Source organism: Anser brachyrhynchus, assembly GCF_964034855.1.
Source record: "Anser brachyrhynchus genome assembly, chromosome: 4".
Taxonomy (NCBI): Eukaryota; Metazoa; Chordata; class Aves; order Anseriformes; family Anatidae; genus Anser; species Anser brachyrhynchus.
This window is the reverse complement of record NC_137698.1, coordinates 25,155,046-25,170,297: the sequence shown is the minus strand read 5'-3', so window position 1 is coordinate 25,170,297 and position 15,252 is coordinate 25,155,046. Positions and strand designations below refer to the sequence as shown.

At 33.3% G+C, this 15,252-nt stretch overlaps 2 protein-coding genes across 10 annotated transcripts in view; one reads left to right on the top strand and one right to left on the bottom strand.

Moving 5' to 3' along the window:
• LOC308194489 (uncharacterized protein) overlaps positions 1-15,252 on the top strand; it is a 251,907-nt gene that overhangs the window by 58,982 nt on the left and 177,673 nt on the right. The window lies entirely within an intron of this gene.
• The window catches only part of GLRA3 (glycine receptor alpha 3), a 92,263-nt gene that overhangs the window by 58,990 nt on the left and 18,021 nt on the right, over positions 1-15,252 (bottom strand). For 2 of the 3 annotated variants that reach the window (XM_080590497.1, XM_080590496.1), the window contains exons 2-3: positions 9,364-9,491; positions 4,123-4,190 (exon numbers count right to left, since the gene is read on the bottom strand). In XM_080590497.1, the coding sequence (XP_080446623.1) occupies positions 4,123-4,190; positions 9,364-9,491 (196 nt within the window). Of the gene's footprint in view, positions 1-4,122; positions 4,191-9,363; positions 11,074-15,252 lie in introns of those variants that run through there. The other variant, XM_080590495.1, reaches the window with a different exon arrangement.

Below are 15,252 nucleotides of genomic sequence, written 5' to 3'. Positions count from 1 at the left end.
GCATGCTTTATTTGTAGGCGTAAGATAATCTCATTATTACTGGGAGAAGAGAAAGATATGTCACCTGCTTCTTGACAACATTCAGGATAACACGTCTTTTCAGGCTGAGTCAAGAATACCCATCAGCAGAAATGTGGCAGGAACAGATAACAGACATATGCTTTTTAACATACTAATTGTCTGCACTGATATCATTTACCATTAGGTGTGTCAGTGTGTCCCTTTCAATTCAATTTTAGAACATGCCCCATACTAAGCGTGTTAACACATACTTAGTAAATATTGCTGTACTTCTGCATTAAGATCAACATGTTGCTGATTTTAAATCTTAGAAAATCTTAAGGAATTTGGTCAGTCATATCTACTAGAATCAAAGCAGGCTTTTTTATGTGCTACTATCTGTCCCAAAGCCTAAGTAAGTGTTCTGTAGTCATTGCTTCATGTATTCAGTATTTTGTCTCTGAATATTTGCAGCTTAAAATGTTGCCATTGAAATTATTCTCATCCTATAAGACTGAACAATATCTTCTATTTTCCATTGGTAACTGCCAGCACTATATATTAACACTGCTTTTACCAATTAGGAAATCTCTTTCCATTAGACTATACAGTGCAAAGTGAAATGGAGCACAGCTCGAGCTACAAAGAGAAACTCTGTAAGGCACTTTTGAGGGTGTTGTGATAAAAGCTGAAATTTAAATTCCAGTGTACTAATAAGAGAATTATATGGTTTCTTGTAGGATTTGGTTTCCATATTGCCAATATACATCTAATTTTACATGAACAAACTAACTGATAGGTTTCTCAGATTTTTAAAGTTGTATGCTTAGATATTTCATCATTCATCTTAAATTAAAAACTTCAGCTACTAATTTAGTGCTATCATGTAAAAAAATGTCATCTTATTCTAGGCTTCCACATGTTGTTAATATTCTGCTATTCTTTAAGATTTCTAAATCTGTAGGTGAAAAAAACCAATAGTACCAACAAGTGAAAAACGGACTGGACCTATTCATTTATATGTGCAAAAGAGTAAAAATTCATTTGGCTAGAGAATGAGTGTGAAATTCTCCCTTTATGAATATAATTCAGACAGACATATACATATACATACTATCATTTGGCTCAATAACATAGAAAAATTGGCAAGGCTGGACCCTTGTACGTAGCACTGGTGAGATCACACCTCAAATACTGTGTTCAGTTTTGGGCTGCTCACTATAATGATGTTGAGTTGTTGAGCACGTGCTCAACAGAAAAACAATGAAGCTGGTGAAGGGACTAGAATACAAGTGTTATGAGGAGTGGCTGAGGGTACTGGGGTTGTTTAGTCTGGAGAAGAGGAGGCTGAGGGGAGACCTCATTGCTCTCTACAGCTTTGTGAAGGAAGGTTGCAGGAGCAATAGGGAGAGAAGAAATGGCCTCAAGTTATGCCAGAGGAGGCTTAGATTGGACATTAGGAAGTATTTCTTCACTGAGAGAGTGGTCAAGCATTGGAACAGGCTGCCCATGGAAGCTGCAGAGACACCATTCCTGGAGGTATTTAAGAAATGTGGATGGGGCATTTAAGGATATGGTTTAGTGATGGGATTCGGTTGATGGTTGGGCTTGGTGATCTTGAAGATCTTTTCCAACCTAGATGGTTCTATGATTCTATACTTATAAGAGGTGTTGACTATGAAAGTTTGTTTAAAGAGAAAATGTAATAACCGTAACTTAGACTTTTAAGAAGCTGAAATAACTGTGAAACAAAAAGAAATAAAGGAAGAACCAATTTAAAGGTATAAGTCACATTAAGCTTCCTCTGTAAATGGATGTGGATGGGTTCAAGAGAATTCTTGAAGTAAAGCTGATTCCTGCTGCACACTGTAAGATCACATTGCACACCGACAAGCTCTTTTTAAAAAAAAAAAAAAAAATTTAAAAACCTATGTTATGCATAACTGAGGCAGCAGAGGGAGCTCAGAGATTTTGGTCATCAGTGAGCAAAAAAGTGAAATTACACTGCAAAGAACAATTACGTCAACAGTGAAGGGCAGGGGCTGATGTACTCTGTCTTCTTTAAAACTAATACACTATATGCATATCCAATTATTCTGTTGCTAGTTTTAAATACCATAGAGACTTCAAGGTACCACTTACTGGCCAGGTCATGTTTTGCACTTCTTACTTATTTAAGCTCTTTTTTTTATAGTTTGAGGAAAAAAAAAAAAAAAAAGGTATTTCTGCAAAATATAACTCCTTTCTGAGACTAATGAGTTGTTCTAATAAGTTGTTCAATGTGTAAAGATTTAGAATAAATACTAATATATAGATATCTGAATTTTAAGGATTACAGTAAATAGCAATTGGTAAAATAGTGACAATAGGTAAAATACTGAACTGCAGTGAACCGATATTTGTTCAAGAATGCAGAGATCCAATTTTTAAAATAATACAAGGTGTTTTTAATTTATTAAAACTATTTATTTATTTATGCTATTTATTAATTTATTTATACTACGTGGTACTGAAAAGAAATGTTTATTTATTTATTTAGAGAAAATATACTTGAGATGTGAACTGAAATATCCTCATCTCAAACTCAGGACAATTTTTTTAGTGGTAACAACTTCAATATTAAAAATATCCTTTTTAGAGTGATCTTTTTGCTGGATCTTTTTACTTTGCTGACCCCGTGCTCAAGCCATTAAAAAGTAGCTGTGGAATGCTATTCTAATCGTGTGGGCATTGTTTAATCTTCTGATCAAACCTGAATAAATCTCCTTGGACACCATGTCAATCTGGGATTTGCAGTCTGACAAGGGACCCAAGCTGAAATACAAATTAATTTTCTACTTGGAAAAAATTGCCTTCCTCTCTCAGTATCATCTACCACTATATTGTATGGCATGTAAAAATCAGGCAGCTCTGGATATCACTTTTGATAGAGAAGACCTATATATTTCAATATCAGAATTCATTGGATCAAATTCCTATATAAGGCTCCTTGGTTACATTTAAACTTTTCATTTTTGCTCTTACTGGTAAATCAGAAGAATGGCTTTTGGTTAGTATTATTCTTTTATCTTTTTTATTATTTTTATTATTTTTATTTATTTTTTAATCTTATTGGCTAAACCATTTTTTTTTGCCTGTGTTCTGTCATTCCAAGTATATTTCCTGATCCCTGAAATTGAAATTGTTGAGATTTCAGAGCATTTGCTCATATATTTGGATCTTACAGACTCCCACAGTTCTTCCATCATTTCTCTATATCTTAACCCAGTCTGACCCCAAATTACTTTATAACTATTTTCAAATATGTTTATTTGCCTTTCCTTAAAATATGTGAGGCAATTGTATGGAGAAAGAACCTATATAACTTCTCTCTCACCAACTTGTAATAGGTAAATCTGTGCTCCAAGTTATTAACAGATATGTTTCACCTGTTAGATAGAATTGTCCAAGTTGTTCTTGTCAGTTCATAGCTCAATATTTAGTTTTGCTGTCTTCAGACTTTGACTTCTCAGTCTCCTTATGTCCTTCAAATCTCCAGTCTTTTTATACTCTATCTTTTGCCTTTCTTTAATAGACAAATTTTAAGTATATTTACAAAAGGTCTGCAGTCCACTTATATTTACCCCACTCATAGAATTCATAATTAAATTTTATACACCAGTTAATCGTTTTAGTGATTGTATTATCTCTCTACACTAGTTCTATAAAAGATCTTGTTTATAAGTATACATCCCCATATGCACTGTATGTAAAGAATTGTAAAAATATAATTAACAAAATAACTTAATGAATGGACCTTTTTGAGGTTAGAAAGGTGGAACACTATAGAAACTAATACCTATCTAATTGAAAATAATGAATTCACTACAACTATTAAATAAGACTTATGGATAACTAAAAATAAAAACATTGCTTTATTTTTAAATGTGTGTTTGATAGTATGATGATGGATTTTCTGTTGCAAAAAATCAATTGCTAAATTAAATGTTCTCACTTTCTGTTTGCAGAAGAGGATTTTCTTCTTTATTTATTTCCATTTGAAGAGAAGTCTTAGCTTGCTTTTAACTTCATTAAATATCTTTAACTTGAACTTTAAACATTGTTTGAGGTAAAATATCTTACCATGGTTGTCTCTGCAATGGATCCAAAGCTGTTTATAAATATGTTGCATGTGACATTAACTGGAGGACCTGCAAAAGGAAAATAAAACACCAGACAATGTTTCATCATCAATCATTATTGAGTGACTGTAAAATATATTAACATACTAAACTATTATGAAACAATGTTTGTTGACTTAGGAGGAAATAATGCTGTATTCAAAATGAATATAATGCAAAAAAATTGAATGGTTTCAAGTAAGTAATAGATTTTCCCTTTCAGTTCTTCTTCTCGAAGGTACACTACTTGACTAGCCAGTTCGTTATGAATTTGCATGGAGGATTCTATATCTTAAAAAAAAAAAAAAAAAAAAGAGAGAGAGAATATTTAAAAGAATATTTAATTTGAAATGTATAGCCAAAAGTATTTTTATGTGTTTTTTCAGTGAAAAATGTATGCTACTTCTCACAACAATTAGAGGAAAAGTGACCTTTTCCACTAAAGGCAGCTGTTACTTTTAACATTATCTGTCATCGCTGGAAACAAAAATACATTATTGCTGCTCTTATCTCTACTGCTGACAGGAACAAATGTGGATAAGAAAGAATGACTTAGATTCTATTCTCATTTCTCTTAAATTCACAGAATGGTTAAGAATTCATTTAAGCTGAATTTTCTGTTACCGTGGGTCTTCAGCCAACTGTTGTTCTGCCTTATCTTTCATTTGTGAAGCATCAGTAGTGGCAGAGTAGTCATTATGATAACTGAACAATGAACTGTCTCTTCATGGAAAAGGTTTTAAATTACTTCCCTGCAAGTCTCTGTGAAAATGGCATTGCGCTATAGCATGCTAATTTCTCCATTATTTCTTATCAGTTTAAGTCTAGGTACAATGGAAACAAGGTCTTTCCATCATATGGTTCTTCTGTCACCCTCCTGCACCTTGATATTCTTATATCAACAGTCCAGTTTGGCACTGGAGATGTTAGTTTAGCTTTCTAGTTATAAGCAACCATTAATAATGAAAGATCCATACCTGGAATTTAAAGACTGGTATTGCAAACACTTATGTAATATTTATTTTTTAGAGTCACTGAAGTAATAGGCTGCTCTGCCACTGTTTGTGCTTTACAACTATAAAAATTTAATGTGACCAATGAACCTGATATTAAATATTTGAAGAATAAGAACATTCATTAAAAATTCTGCCAACAGGACAAAACTTTGAACGTCCAGCTTTCTTTCCTCAGGGCAATAATTGTTTTGAAGTACTGTATGGGAATTACAACAAAACATCATTGCATGTACTTCAGTCATTGTAATACACAAGACTACATATACAAAGTAGAAGTCTCAGATAAAAAGGTATCACTCTGCAGTCACTTTGGCACTACAGTCATTTTGATACTTGGTTAATTATTCAAAACAGTTGAGCAAATCCAATACTTAGAATTCAGTAAAACCTTGCTATGGACAATATGTGGAAAAAACTCCTGAAAAAGATCAAAAGAAATGGAAGAAAAAACAGGAGAGATGAACAAGGGGAGAGGCACTAAAAACTATCAGGGAGAAAATTGTATTTCCTGGTAGTGTCAGACAATTTGTTTGCAAGGCTTTACTTTCTGACACTTCCATGTTGTAGTACTTGTCATTTATTTCAAATTTGATATGATATTATCTTGTTTAAAGTAGTACAATAGAACTACTAGAGCACTAATATTGCACTTTACTAACACTACAGTGTTACTACAGTAAAGTGTAAATTTGCTTCATCAATATTCATAATTGCTTTTATAAAGATAAAATAAATAAATAAATTGATACAACACTGATGCTTAATTTCAAAAGCAGCCTTACAAAAAGACAGGTAATAGCTAGTTAAAAAGAGGATAAAAAGAAGCTATAAGCAGCTTGGAAGTGGTTTAGAGATTACTTAAAGATACTGTGCTTAGAGCAAAAATGAACCTCCTAAAACATGGTCAAATAGAAGCATAAATGAAGCTGTTAAACCTGGAATTCAGGTTCAAACATATGAACCTAGGCAAGTAAAATATAAATTAAAGGCAGGCCAAAAAAAAAAGTAGAGCTGAAGCTTAGTAGAGACAGAAAAGCTAAAAGTGATAACTATCTTTAAGGCATTAAAAATAGAATACTGCCAAGACTGGAAGGTGAAGTCGAGGAGATGATTAAGATACAGAGGTATCCATGAAAAACAGCAGCAGAAAAACTAAATTAAGGCTTTGGAGTAGCATTTGTATTCTATTGCTAGCATTGTCAAATACTGAGCCATTCCGATGGAAGATTTTGTATGAGGACTGTAGGATTTCCTACGAAGAAAGGTTTGAGAAAGCTGGGGCTTTTCAGCCTAAGGAGAAGGCTCCAGGGTGACCTCATTGCGGCTTTTCAGTACTTAAAGGGGATTTACAAAAAAAATGGAGATCAACTCTTTGCTTAATCAGATAATGACAGGACAAGGAGAAACGGTTTTAAACTAAAAGAGGGGAGATTTAGATTAGGCACTGGGAAGAAATATGTAGAGGGTGGTGAGGCACTGGAAAAGGTTGTCCAGAGAGGCTGTGGATGCCCCATCCCTGGAGGTGTTCAAGACCAGGTTAGATGAGGCCCTGAGCAACCTGATTTAGTGGGTGGTGTCCCTGCCTATGGTAGGGGGGTTGGAACTCGATGGCCTTTAAAGGCCCTTCCAATCCGAGCCATTCTATGATTCTATGATTTTTGTATTTCAACATTGGAGACCAAAGGAACCGGAACAAACTGACAGCCTGAGGTGATATTAAGCCAGACATTATAAAAATTGTTGCAACACTGTAAGTTGAAAGTTGAAATAGTAATTACTGTTAGTCAGCTATCACTTGTGTCAATTTTGTTATCAATAGAAAGAAGTGTGTATCACTTCCAGCTATAATTTGAATTAAAGAAGAAAAAAGGTTTCTGAAGGTGATGGTGGATGACATTAACAATAAGCATTATCCCTGTAAACCTTAACTCTATACCAGCCAAACGGGTAGAAATTATGAGAAATGTTATAATTAATAGATTACTGGATTATTTCTAGTAATTCTATTAGTAGAATTATTCTATTAATTAATAGAATAAAAAATTATTATTTTAGCTGCAATAGCATCTCTCAGATCTACTGAAGATCTCTGAAAGAGCTGGTAAGCATGTGGACAAAGGCAATATAATTAATTAAATATTTAGTTATAGCTTAAATTAATTGAAATAGTTTATTCAGATTTTCAAGTACTTCGTAACTTGATCTTTTGTCAAAGGCTTTTTAAGGATATTAGTCTTGGCAAAACGAGAGAAATGAGGTCCACCTATAGATCTTTTGTTTTAAAATAATTTAATGGTAGGAGTAGAAAGCTATTTTTAAAATTATGAGGTGATTGTTTATGAGTTCCCCTATAGATCTGAACTGTATCATTGTAGTTCAGTATTAATGACCTAGAAAAGAAAGGCACTATAATTATGGTATTTTGTGTAGTTGTATGCAAAGCTGAATGCAAGGAGTTGCAGAAAGGTCAAAATAAAGAGCTATCAAGGTATAAATGTTTGATGAAATTCAGTGTCAGTCAAATGGAAAACAATCCTTACTGTGCATTTGTACTGATGGGATCCAAATTAATGATTTCCATGCAGGAAAGAGAGTATAGATTCATTACGGATGGTTCTCTGAAAGTATTCTCTTCAGATATCATTAAAGATAGGAAAATACAAATCAAAAAATGGACCGCCATATAAGTAGATCATGAACTTCCATCTTAAATACTTCAAAATATTTTTCCACCTCAAAGGGAGAAAATTAGGGAGAAAAGAGGTGTCAAGAAGGCAACCAAGGATGTCAAACTCTATGAGCTGCTGCCACACAAAACCAGCATAAGCAAGACAGCACTCCTAGCATTGGAAAAGGAATATGGTAGGGAGCAATATATAAGTACAAAAATCTGTAAAGATCAAAAAGATGTGAATTTCCTCCATTTCTTAATAAGTCACATGGCAACAAAATAAAATAGTCACCCAATTCAAAGCAAATGAAAAAAAAAAAAAGGTTAATTTGCACAATTGCAAAACATCACAATTTTATTGCCATAAAATATGGAAAAGGCCAAAACTATGTCCTGACTTAAGTAGTTCCTTAATTAATGATTGCTGAATACTGTTTGGCAATATCAAGGCAAGGAACACTTTACACTTTCCTAAACAAAACCCAAAGTAGGATAAACATCTTGCTATAGTTTTGATTTACTAGAAATAAAACTATTTTGTAACTGGAACAAACGTTTTGCAATAGTTTTTCATTTCTGTTTTATTTCATACCTAAACGAATTCAAATATTATTCTCTATTCTATTCTTTCTATTGAACAAGAATAGATATGAAAAATTCCTTATTCAGAAGTACAGCACTCAGACAAAAGGTATAATTTTGTGTTATTGGCCAAGTTTAATCATGACAAAAGATGTTAAAAATCTTGTCTACATAGAACTTTTATTGACAGAGCAAATGATTGTCTGAGATCTCTTATTAGGTCTGTTTCTTTAAAACAGTTGCCAAATTAAAAACTCAAGGACTAATAAAACTAACCAGAAAGTGGCAAAGTCACTTAAGGAGATACTTATTCTTAGCGATAGATCTGAATCATTGTGGGCAGATTTGTTCAAACTGCATAGCTGTCTAGAAGATTTAGAATGTTAACTTTTTGAAAAAGAACAATGTCAAATTAGGTTTTGTCTCTTTAAATTTCAGTAGTTATAAAACAATGCTCTAAGTCTTTTGAATTATACATTCAAGAATATTGCGAATATTGCATATTCACTATTCTCTAAACCATCTGCCTGTTCTTCACTTTAGCCCCATCAGAAGATTGTGTCTGCATTGTGTCCATGACAAACTCCAAAATCTGATCCACAAATCAACTACTAAGCTGTAAATTCCTCATTTTTAAGCATTTTTTTTTAGGACTTCAGGAGACTCAAAGAGAGATAAAAAACTGCTGTGCGTAGACTTTGCCTGGAGGCTTATTTTGCTCTGCACAGTGTTACTTTAGGGTAAACAGCAGTTTGCATGCTAATAGAGCAGATTAATACTGAAATAAACCATCATAGCAAAGAAAAGCAAAGAAATGCACTTTTTTTTTTTTTTTTCCAATTAGAGTATATTTCTTGGCTTCATATTTATTCCAGAAACTGCAGTTTTGTGACAAGAAATACTGAATTACTTAGAAGTGTAGGTTTGAAATTACCTTTGAAATTTGGTCTTATCCTTGCATCGTAGCCCGACATCCTACCCATTAGCTTATCCAGGAAATCAGATGGAGACATTGGCATGCTACGAGATCTTGCACTGTCTGTTTCCTTTGTGGCTACCAAGCTAAGAACCAGGAAAAAGACAAACAAAGCAAATAACAACAACAACACACACACACACAAAACACATAAAACAACAAAATGTTTTGTAAGAGATTTTTTTAGGAAAATTTTCATTTTGCAGAGTCAATCACTTTGCTTATTATTGTATGAACAGGAAAACAGCAAATCTGAGATTGCCTTTCATGCTAGTTTAAGCTCCAAAAATAGTAGTAGCAAATAAATGGAAACAGTAAGTTCTCTTTCTATCTGTCATTTTATATGCAAATTTTATTTTCATAAACTGCATACTCTATTATCCCTTCCTCAGAACTTCTGGAAATTAATAACACTTTCAGTCAACAGTTATTGATACATTATCACAGAGTTAAAAAATAATAGATAAGTAGCTATGCATGTGGAATGTCATAGTTTGGAGCCTACTTTAAGATTGGTCTGTTTAACTGGGAGTAATGTAATATGAGCCTAGATCAGAAAAAAATATTGTAAAGATCTTTCATAGAAGAGTACTACCACCATCATTTTTTCTTCAGAGAATGTTTTATATTTGTACATAAAACAACATATCAAACAGTCCCTTGGCAACTGGTATTTTTTAACATTGTTTTAGAGGTTCATATTCTATTAAAACAAAAATGACTGCTGAAAAAATACTGAAGGAACTATCTTAGGGCAAAATTTTCATCTCAGGGCCACATGGAAAATGTCATCTCCTATATCCTCCTCTCCATATGTATGCAGAACTCCCACTGACATTCTAAAGTGTGCTCTGCACATGTCAAGAGAGAAGAATATCAGTACTGCGATCAGATATGTGGACCTGAAAAAAAGGTCTTTATTGTTGTGGAACTCTTACTCAACTGCTGGCCAACACATTATAAAAACAACAGTCAGTAAATATACATATGAATAAATTTGTGAGTAACATTGTGATACACAGTGCAACTAAAATCATTCCTTGGAGAATGACATTGGAGTCTGAAAAAAAGATAAAGAAATTCTGATCGTTGTGCTGATTTCCAGTCAAAACTCTGTTGCAAAAGGATGTGAATCTATTCTACTTACCCCATTCATTGTCTCCTAATAATGCCAATTCATTCTTTTAGAAGTACTTAAATATGCCTTTGTTTAGAGATAGACGCAGGAAATAATATAAAACCTTTAGGATTTTTCTAAGTCATGAAAAATTTATGCTGATCTTTGCTTGTTAACAATGCATGGAGTTCCAGAATGGTAAAAAATCCGTACAGGTATGTGTGTATGAAGATGTCATGGTAAGGGCAGACTGGGAATGCCATTTTTTTTCCTCCAAAAACTACATTACTTTGGACATGGGGAGTTACAGTTTTTATGGCAATTTCCGTCTAGAGGGGCTACCAAAAAATCTGTCTTGAAATTAGATATTTGCATTTAATATCATAAATCTAAAATTCTTTCATATTAAGTATGAAAAATTTGGACACTCACAGAACACGTACATAGAAACCTCTAGAATGCTGTGGTTTACTTATATTTTAATTGAAAAATGCAGTGAAGTCTTTTAATTGTGATATTAACTAAAATTAGTTAAATAAAATAAAAATTTCTCTGCTTCTAGTGAACTCTAAATCTAGTGTGGAATCTGCTCTATATGTAAGTTGATTTGCATATTTCTACTTTGTAAATTTCTAATTTGTTATGCATTTCTAAATTTTTCTGAGTACTTTGTTATATCTTTCAGTATTATCTTTCAGTAAAAATGCTTCTATAGTCTCCTTTAGTAGCTAACCTCGTTCTTTATTTCTTCATGTAGCTGAAGAATGTATCCCCTTTTTAATCAAGGAAATACTTAACTATTCCTATTCTAGTGCAATTTGAAATTACTGTTTCATATTCTGTTCTTATTGGCCTCTGACATCATTTTCACTAACAAATATTCTGAATGGATCTAGTTTATCACAGTATGGCAACTTCTAGTCATTCATATTTCTTTAAAAGTTTATACGTGTTTATAAAGCAAATAAAACATGAAAGCCTAACTACACCTACTTCGCTGGATTGTATCTTTTTACAAGGCAGTGGAGAATCAAGAAACTGTGTGTATATATATATATATATATATATCATATATATATATCATATATATACATATATATACATATATAGAGATATGGACACCTGGATTTGTGTCTTATGCCCTTGCATAAGAAAGCTGTATTTCTATATATGAACACACACATATATATATCAATTTATGTGGTAGAATCATAGAATCATAGATTGGCTTGGGTTGGAAAGGACCGTAATGATCATCTAATTCCAACCTTGGAATGGGCAGGGACACATGATATTTCTATTCTGGAGATAAATTCTCCAGAACATGAATGTAGAAAAGTCTGTTGTTACCTTTAATATTGATCACTTTATCTGATTGGAGATCTATTTGTTTGTTGTTTTCCTCTTCTCTGATTTTTTTCTAAATCATTCTGATGTTGCTTTTCAAGTCTACCATGGAATAGAGTACTTTGAAATTAAGGTAACTAATGCTGAATAGGAAATATAGTCATTGCTGTGACTACAGATTTTTTCAAAGTAGCATTTACTTTTGTGTCATATGGTAGCATCACTAATTTTTGTTAGAATTAGTCAGTTAAAAGCCTCATAGTATCTGGAATAATTTTATTGCCTGCTTCTGAAAGAAATATATTCAGCATAATTAATAAATACTGTAGAAATAAGTTTTATTTTAGAAATTAGCTGTAATTTTTAATTAAATATTTCTTCAAGTATTTTATGTTTTTCTCAGCCCAGTGTGCTATTGACAAAAAACTGGTTGAGCACTGCAGAATTCTGCCTTGTTCAAAGTCCCTTTAATAGAAAAACTGTATTTCAAGAATGCTGTTGGAAAGATAATACTTCCGTCTATCTGAACTGCATTGTGGAACACTCTTTTAGTTAAAAAGAATCAAGTAATATAGGTAATACAGTGAAGCTTGAGTAAGGCAGTGGATTTTTAGGAAGGCCTTTGTGTCAAAATACTGGTCCTCTGTATATAAATTATCATAAAAATGATTCTACATGGTAAAGATTCTTCAGTTCTGTTGTACACAGCCTGTGAAAAATAAGCTTCTGGCTAAGTGGCTACAGAAAGTTACACTCTTTTCATAAAGTACAAATTTAGCTTCTTTTAGTTGTAATGCACATAGCCTTTCTCTTCACTACACTCAACTAGTAATGGCTTTGTGCACATCCAGAGGGAATTTACACTGACCTGTTGCATTTTTTTAAAATAATTTTGTGCGTGTGTTTTCCAAGAGGCAGAATTATAAGAATTTAGTATCAGCAAAACTTTCATAATGTGGTGCATTCAGAACTAAGCTCCAATAGACTTGTGGTTAACATAAAGTTATTGTGCAACTTCAAATTACTGAGAAGGAAAGCTCTACACTATTGTTCACAGGCAGAGACAGTGAATGTTCACCATTGCAAAAGTCTTTTATTGGAGAAAGATTATTACTTCCCACTTTTCACCTTGCTGAATGTGTCCTGAACACCTTTACTTTGTAAACTAAACTGGGCTAAACAATTGCAAAGAAAATTGATAGTTAAACTAGTGGGCAAATATAAAGAAAAATAGAAAATGTTATCAAACAATGTATTTGAAAAATAATTTGTGACCAACTGAATTAAGACCATCAAAAGTTAGGGTAAGAATATTAGCTCCAGATAAGCTGCTCTACAAAACCAGGCATGAACAGAAAATTAGAACCACCAGGACTATAATTACTCCCATCTTTGGTCTATTCAGCCCATTAAATCAGTGTTCATCTACAATCTGAAGAGAGATGAGCTTTGCATCGTGCCTTGAAGATTGTCAGGTTGGAAATTCATAGACAGAAATAGGAAAACATCCAGAATTCACAGGTCTGTGACAAGTACATGAATCATATTTGGGCCAGAAACTGTTAGGTCAAACTGAGTACATTTACAGTGGGACAAAAATGTTACTCAGATAGTAAGAAACATTCTGGCTCAGCCAAGACATCTCTGTATCAGCACCCACATCCTAAATGCTAGACAAATGGCAACTGTAGGGAATTGTAGTAAGAATTATGTTCAGCACTGCCATCTATGATCTAGAAATAAAATAGAAAATCATTGATAGTTTAAAACTAAGAATCACACACACACACACAAAATGATGGAGTTAAATACTGATGAGTGCAAGGAAATAAAATGATTTCTTAAGTTCAGACCATTTAAGTAGAACAGTTTAAAATAGAAAAGGAGGACATTTGCACGTATATGAATTTGGTATGTGGACAGAGTTGGACAAAGCAGTGCATCTGAAGGATTCAGAATTCACGTTGAACAATTCAGTACTGTCATGGTAAAGTTCTCACTGCACTACTGTGCTATCCAACAGCGTGGAAAAATTGAAAGAGTGTGCAGGAACATGAAGGTCAATTATTATTTCATATGCTATTAATGAGACCAGTTCTGGGACATTGCACCGGATTCTGTGTCCAAGTTTTAAGAGGATATTAAAGCATTAGGAAAGGTACTGAACAAAGCCACTAAAACATGATCTGAGATTTAGGAAAATTTCCTTACAGTAAGAGATTTTAGGAGTTCAATCTGTTTAGTTTATCAAAAAGAGGATTGAAAAGTAACATGACTAAAGTGTTCAAATACCTCCAAGGGGCAGAAAACATTGGACATTTAATCTAAAGAGGAAAGGCAGAATAATCAATGACAGGCAAATTCAAATGGGAATTTAGGTACACAGTTTGAATAGTAAAGGCAACAGTAGATGAAGCTGTAACACACAAGTACAGTATGGCTTTACGAAAGAAGCAATTTAGCAAAATTTAAATTACTGCTTTTCATATATGTTAGTGAAAAGGAATGAAAAGGAATATATAGAAGAGCAGGCTAAATTCAGAGTTGACATTACAAGTCTCATGCAGAAAAGGCAATCTTTGTATTGCCAAAAGACACATTATGGAGTTGAAGAGATTAAGGAAAGCAAACAATGGGAATAATTCAAAGTAGAAAATAATGTCTTCTCAGGGTCCTTCTACCTTGGCGCTGGGTTGCAGGCTTGCAGGTGCTGGTACTGTAACCTGTAATCTGGGGTGTAGGTTACATGGGGTAATGCTGGCCCATTTTCTAAATTTCCTTTCACAGCTGGATATTTGACTTACCCAGCAGTTGTATGACACCACCTCCCTGCTCAGTTTAGAATTAAGCCCCAGAAAAGAAAATGGACTTGAGCTGCTCATAAACTACAGCCATCTTAAAAATCAGAGATTGACCACTGCTAGGAAAAATTGTGCTACTGTTCTATTTGTGATGTGCACCTGCAAAGAGGAAGGAATTTTAAGGTAGATAATATCATTGCTGTGAAAGCAAATGAATATGAAGTGGCCGGGGATAAATTTAGATAGTAAATTAAAACTCTTTCAACCAATGAAACACTTCAGTTCAGAAATAGTCTAGCACTTTGAACAGAGATACAAAAGCCTTGTGTGTTTTAAGATGGAGCTTGATAAGGGTATTGGGTTGTTATGAGATGTATGACTGTGATTGTAGGCGATGGGATTCAGTTCCTTTCTAACTCCCCTGCTGAGGATATGTTTGCATTGTTATTGATTCTTTTAAATTATTAAAATAATTACTATTACAGAACTCATTAAAAAATAGTTAGCATAGCTATGCAGCAAGGACACCACCATCTACAGAATTTATATAGGAGACCTCATCTAGCAGCTGACAATTTAGCA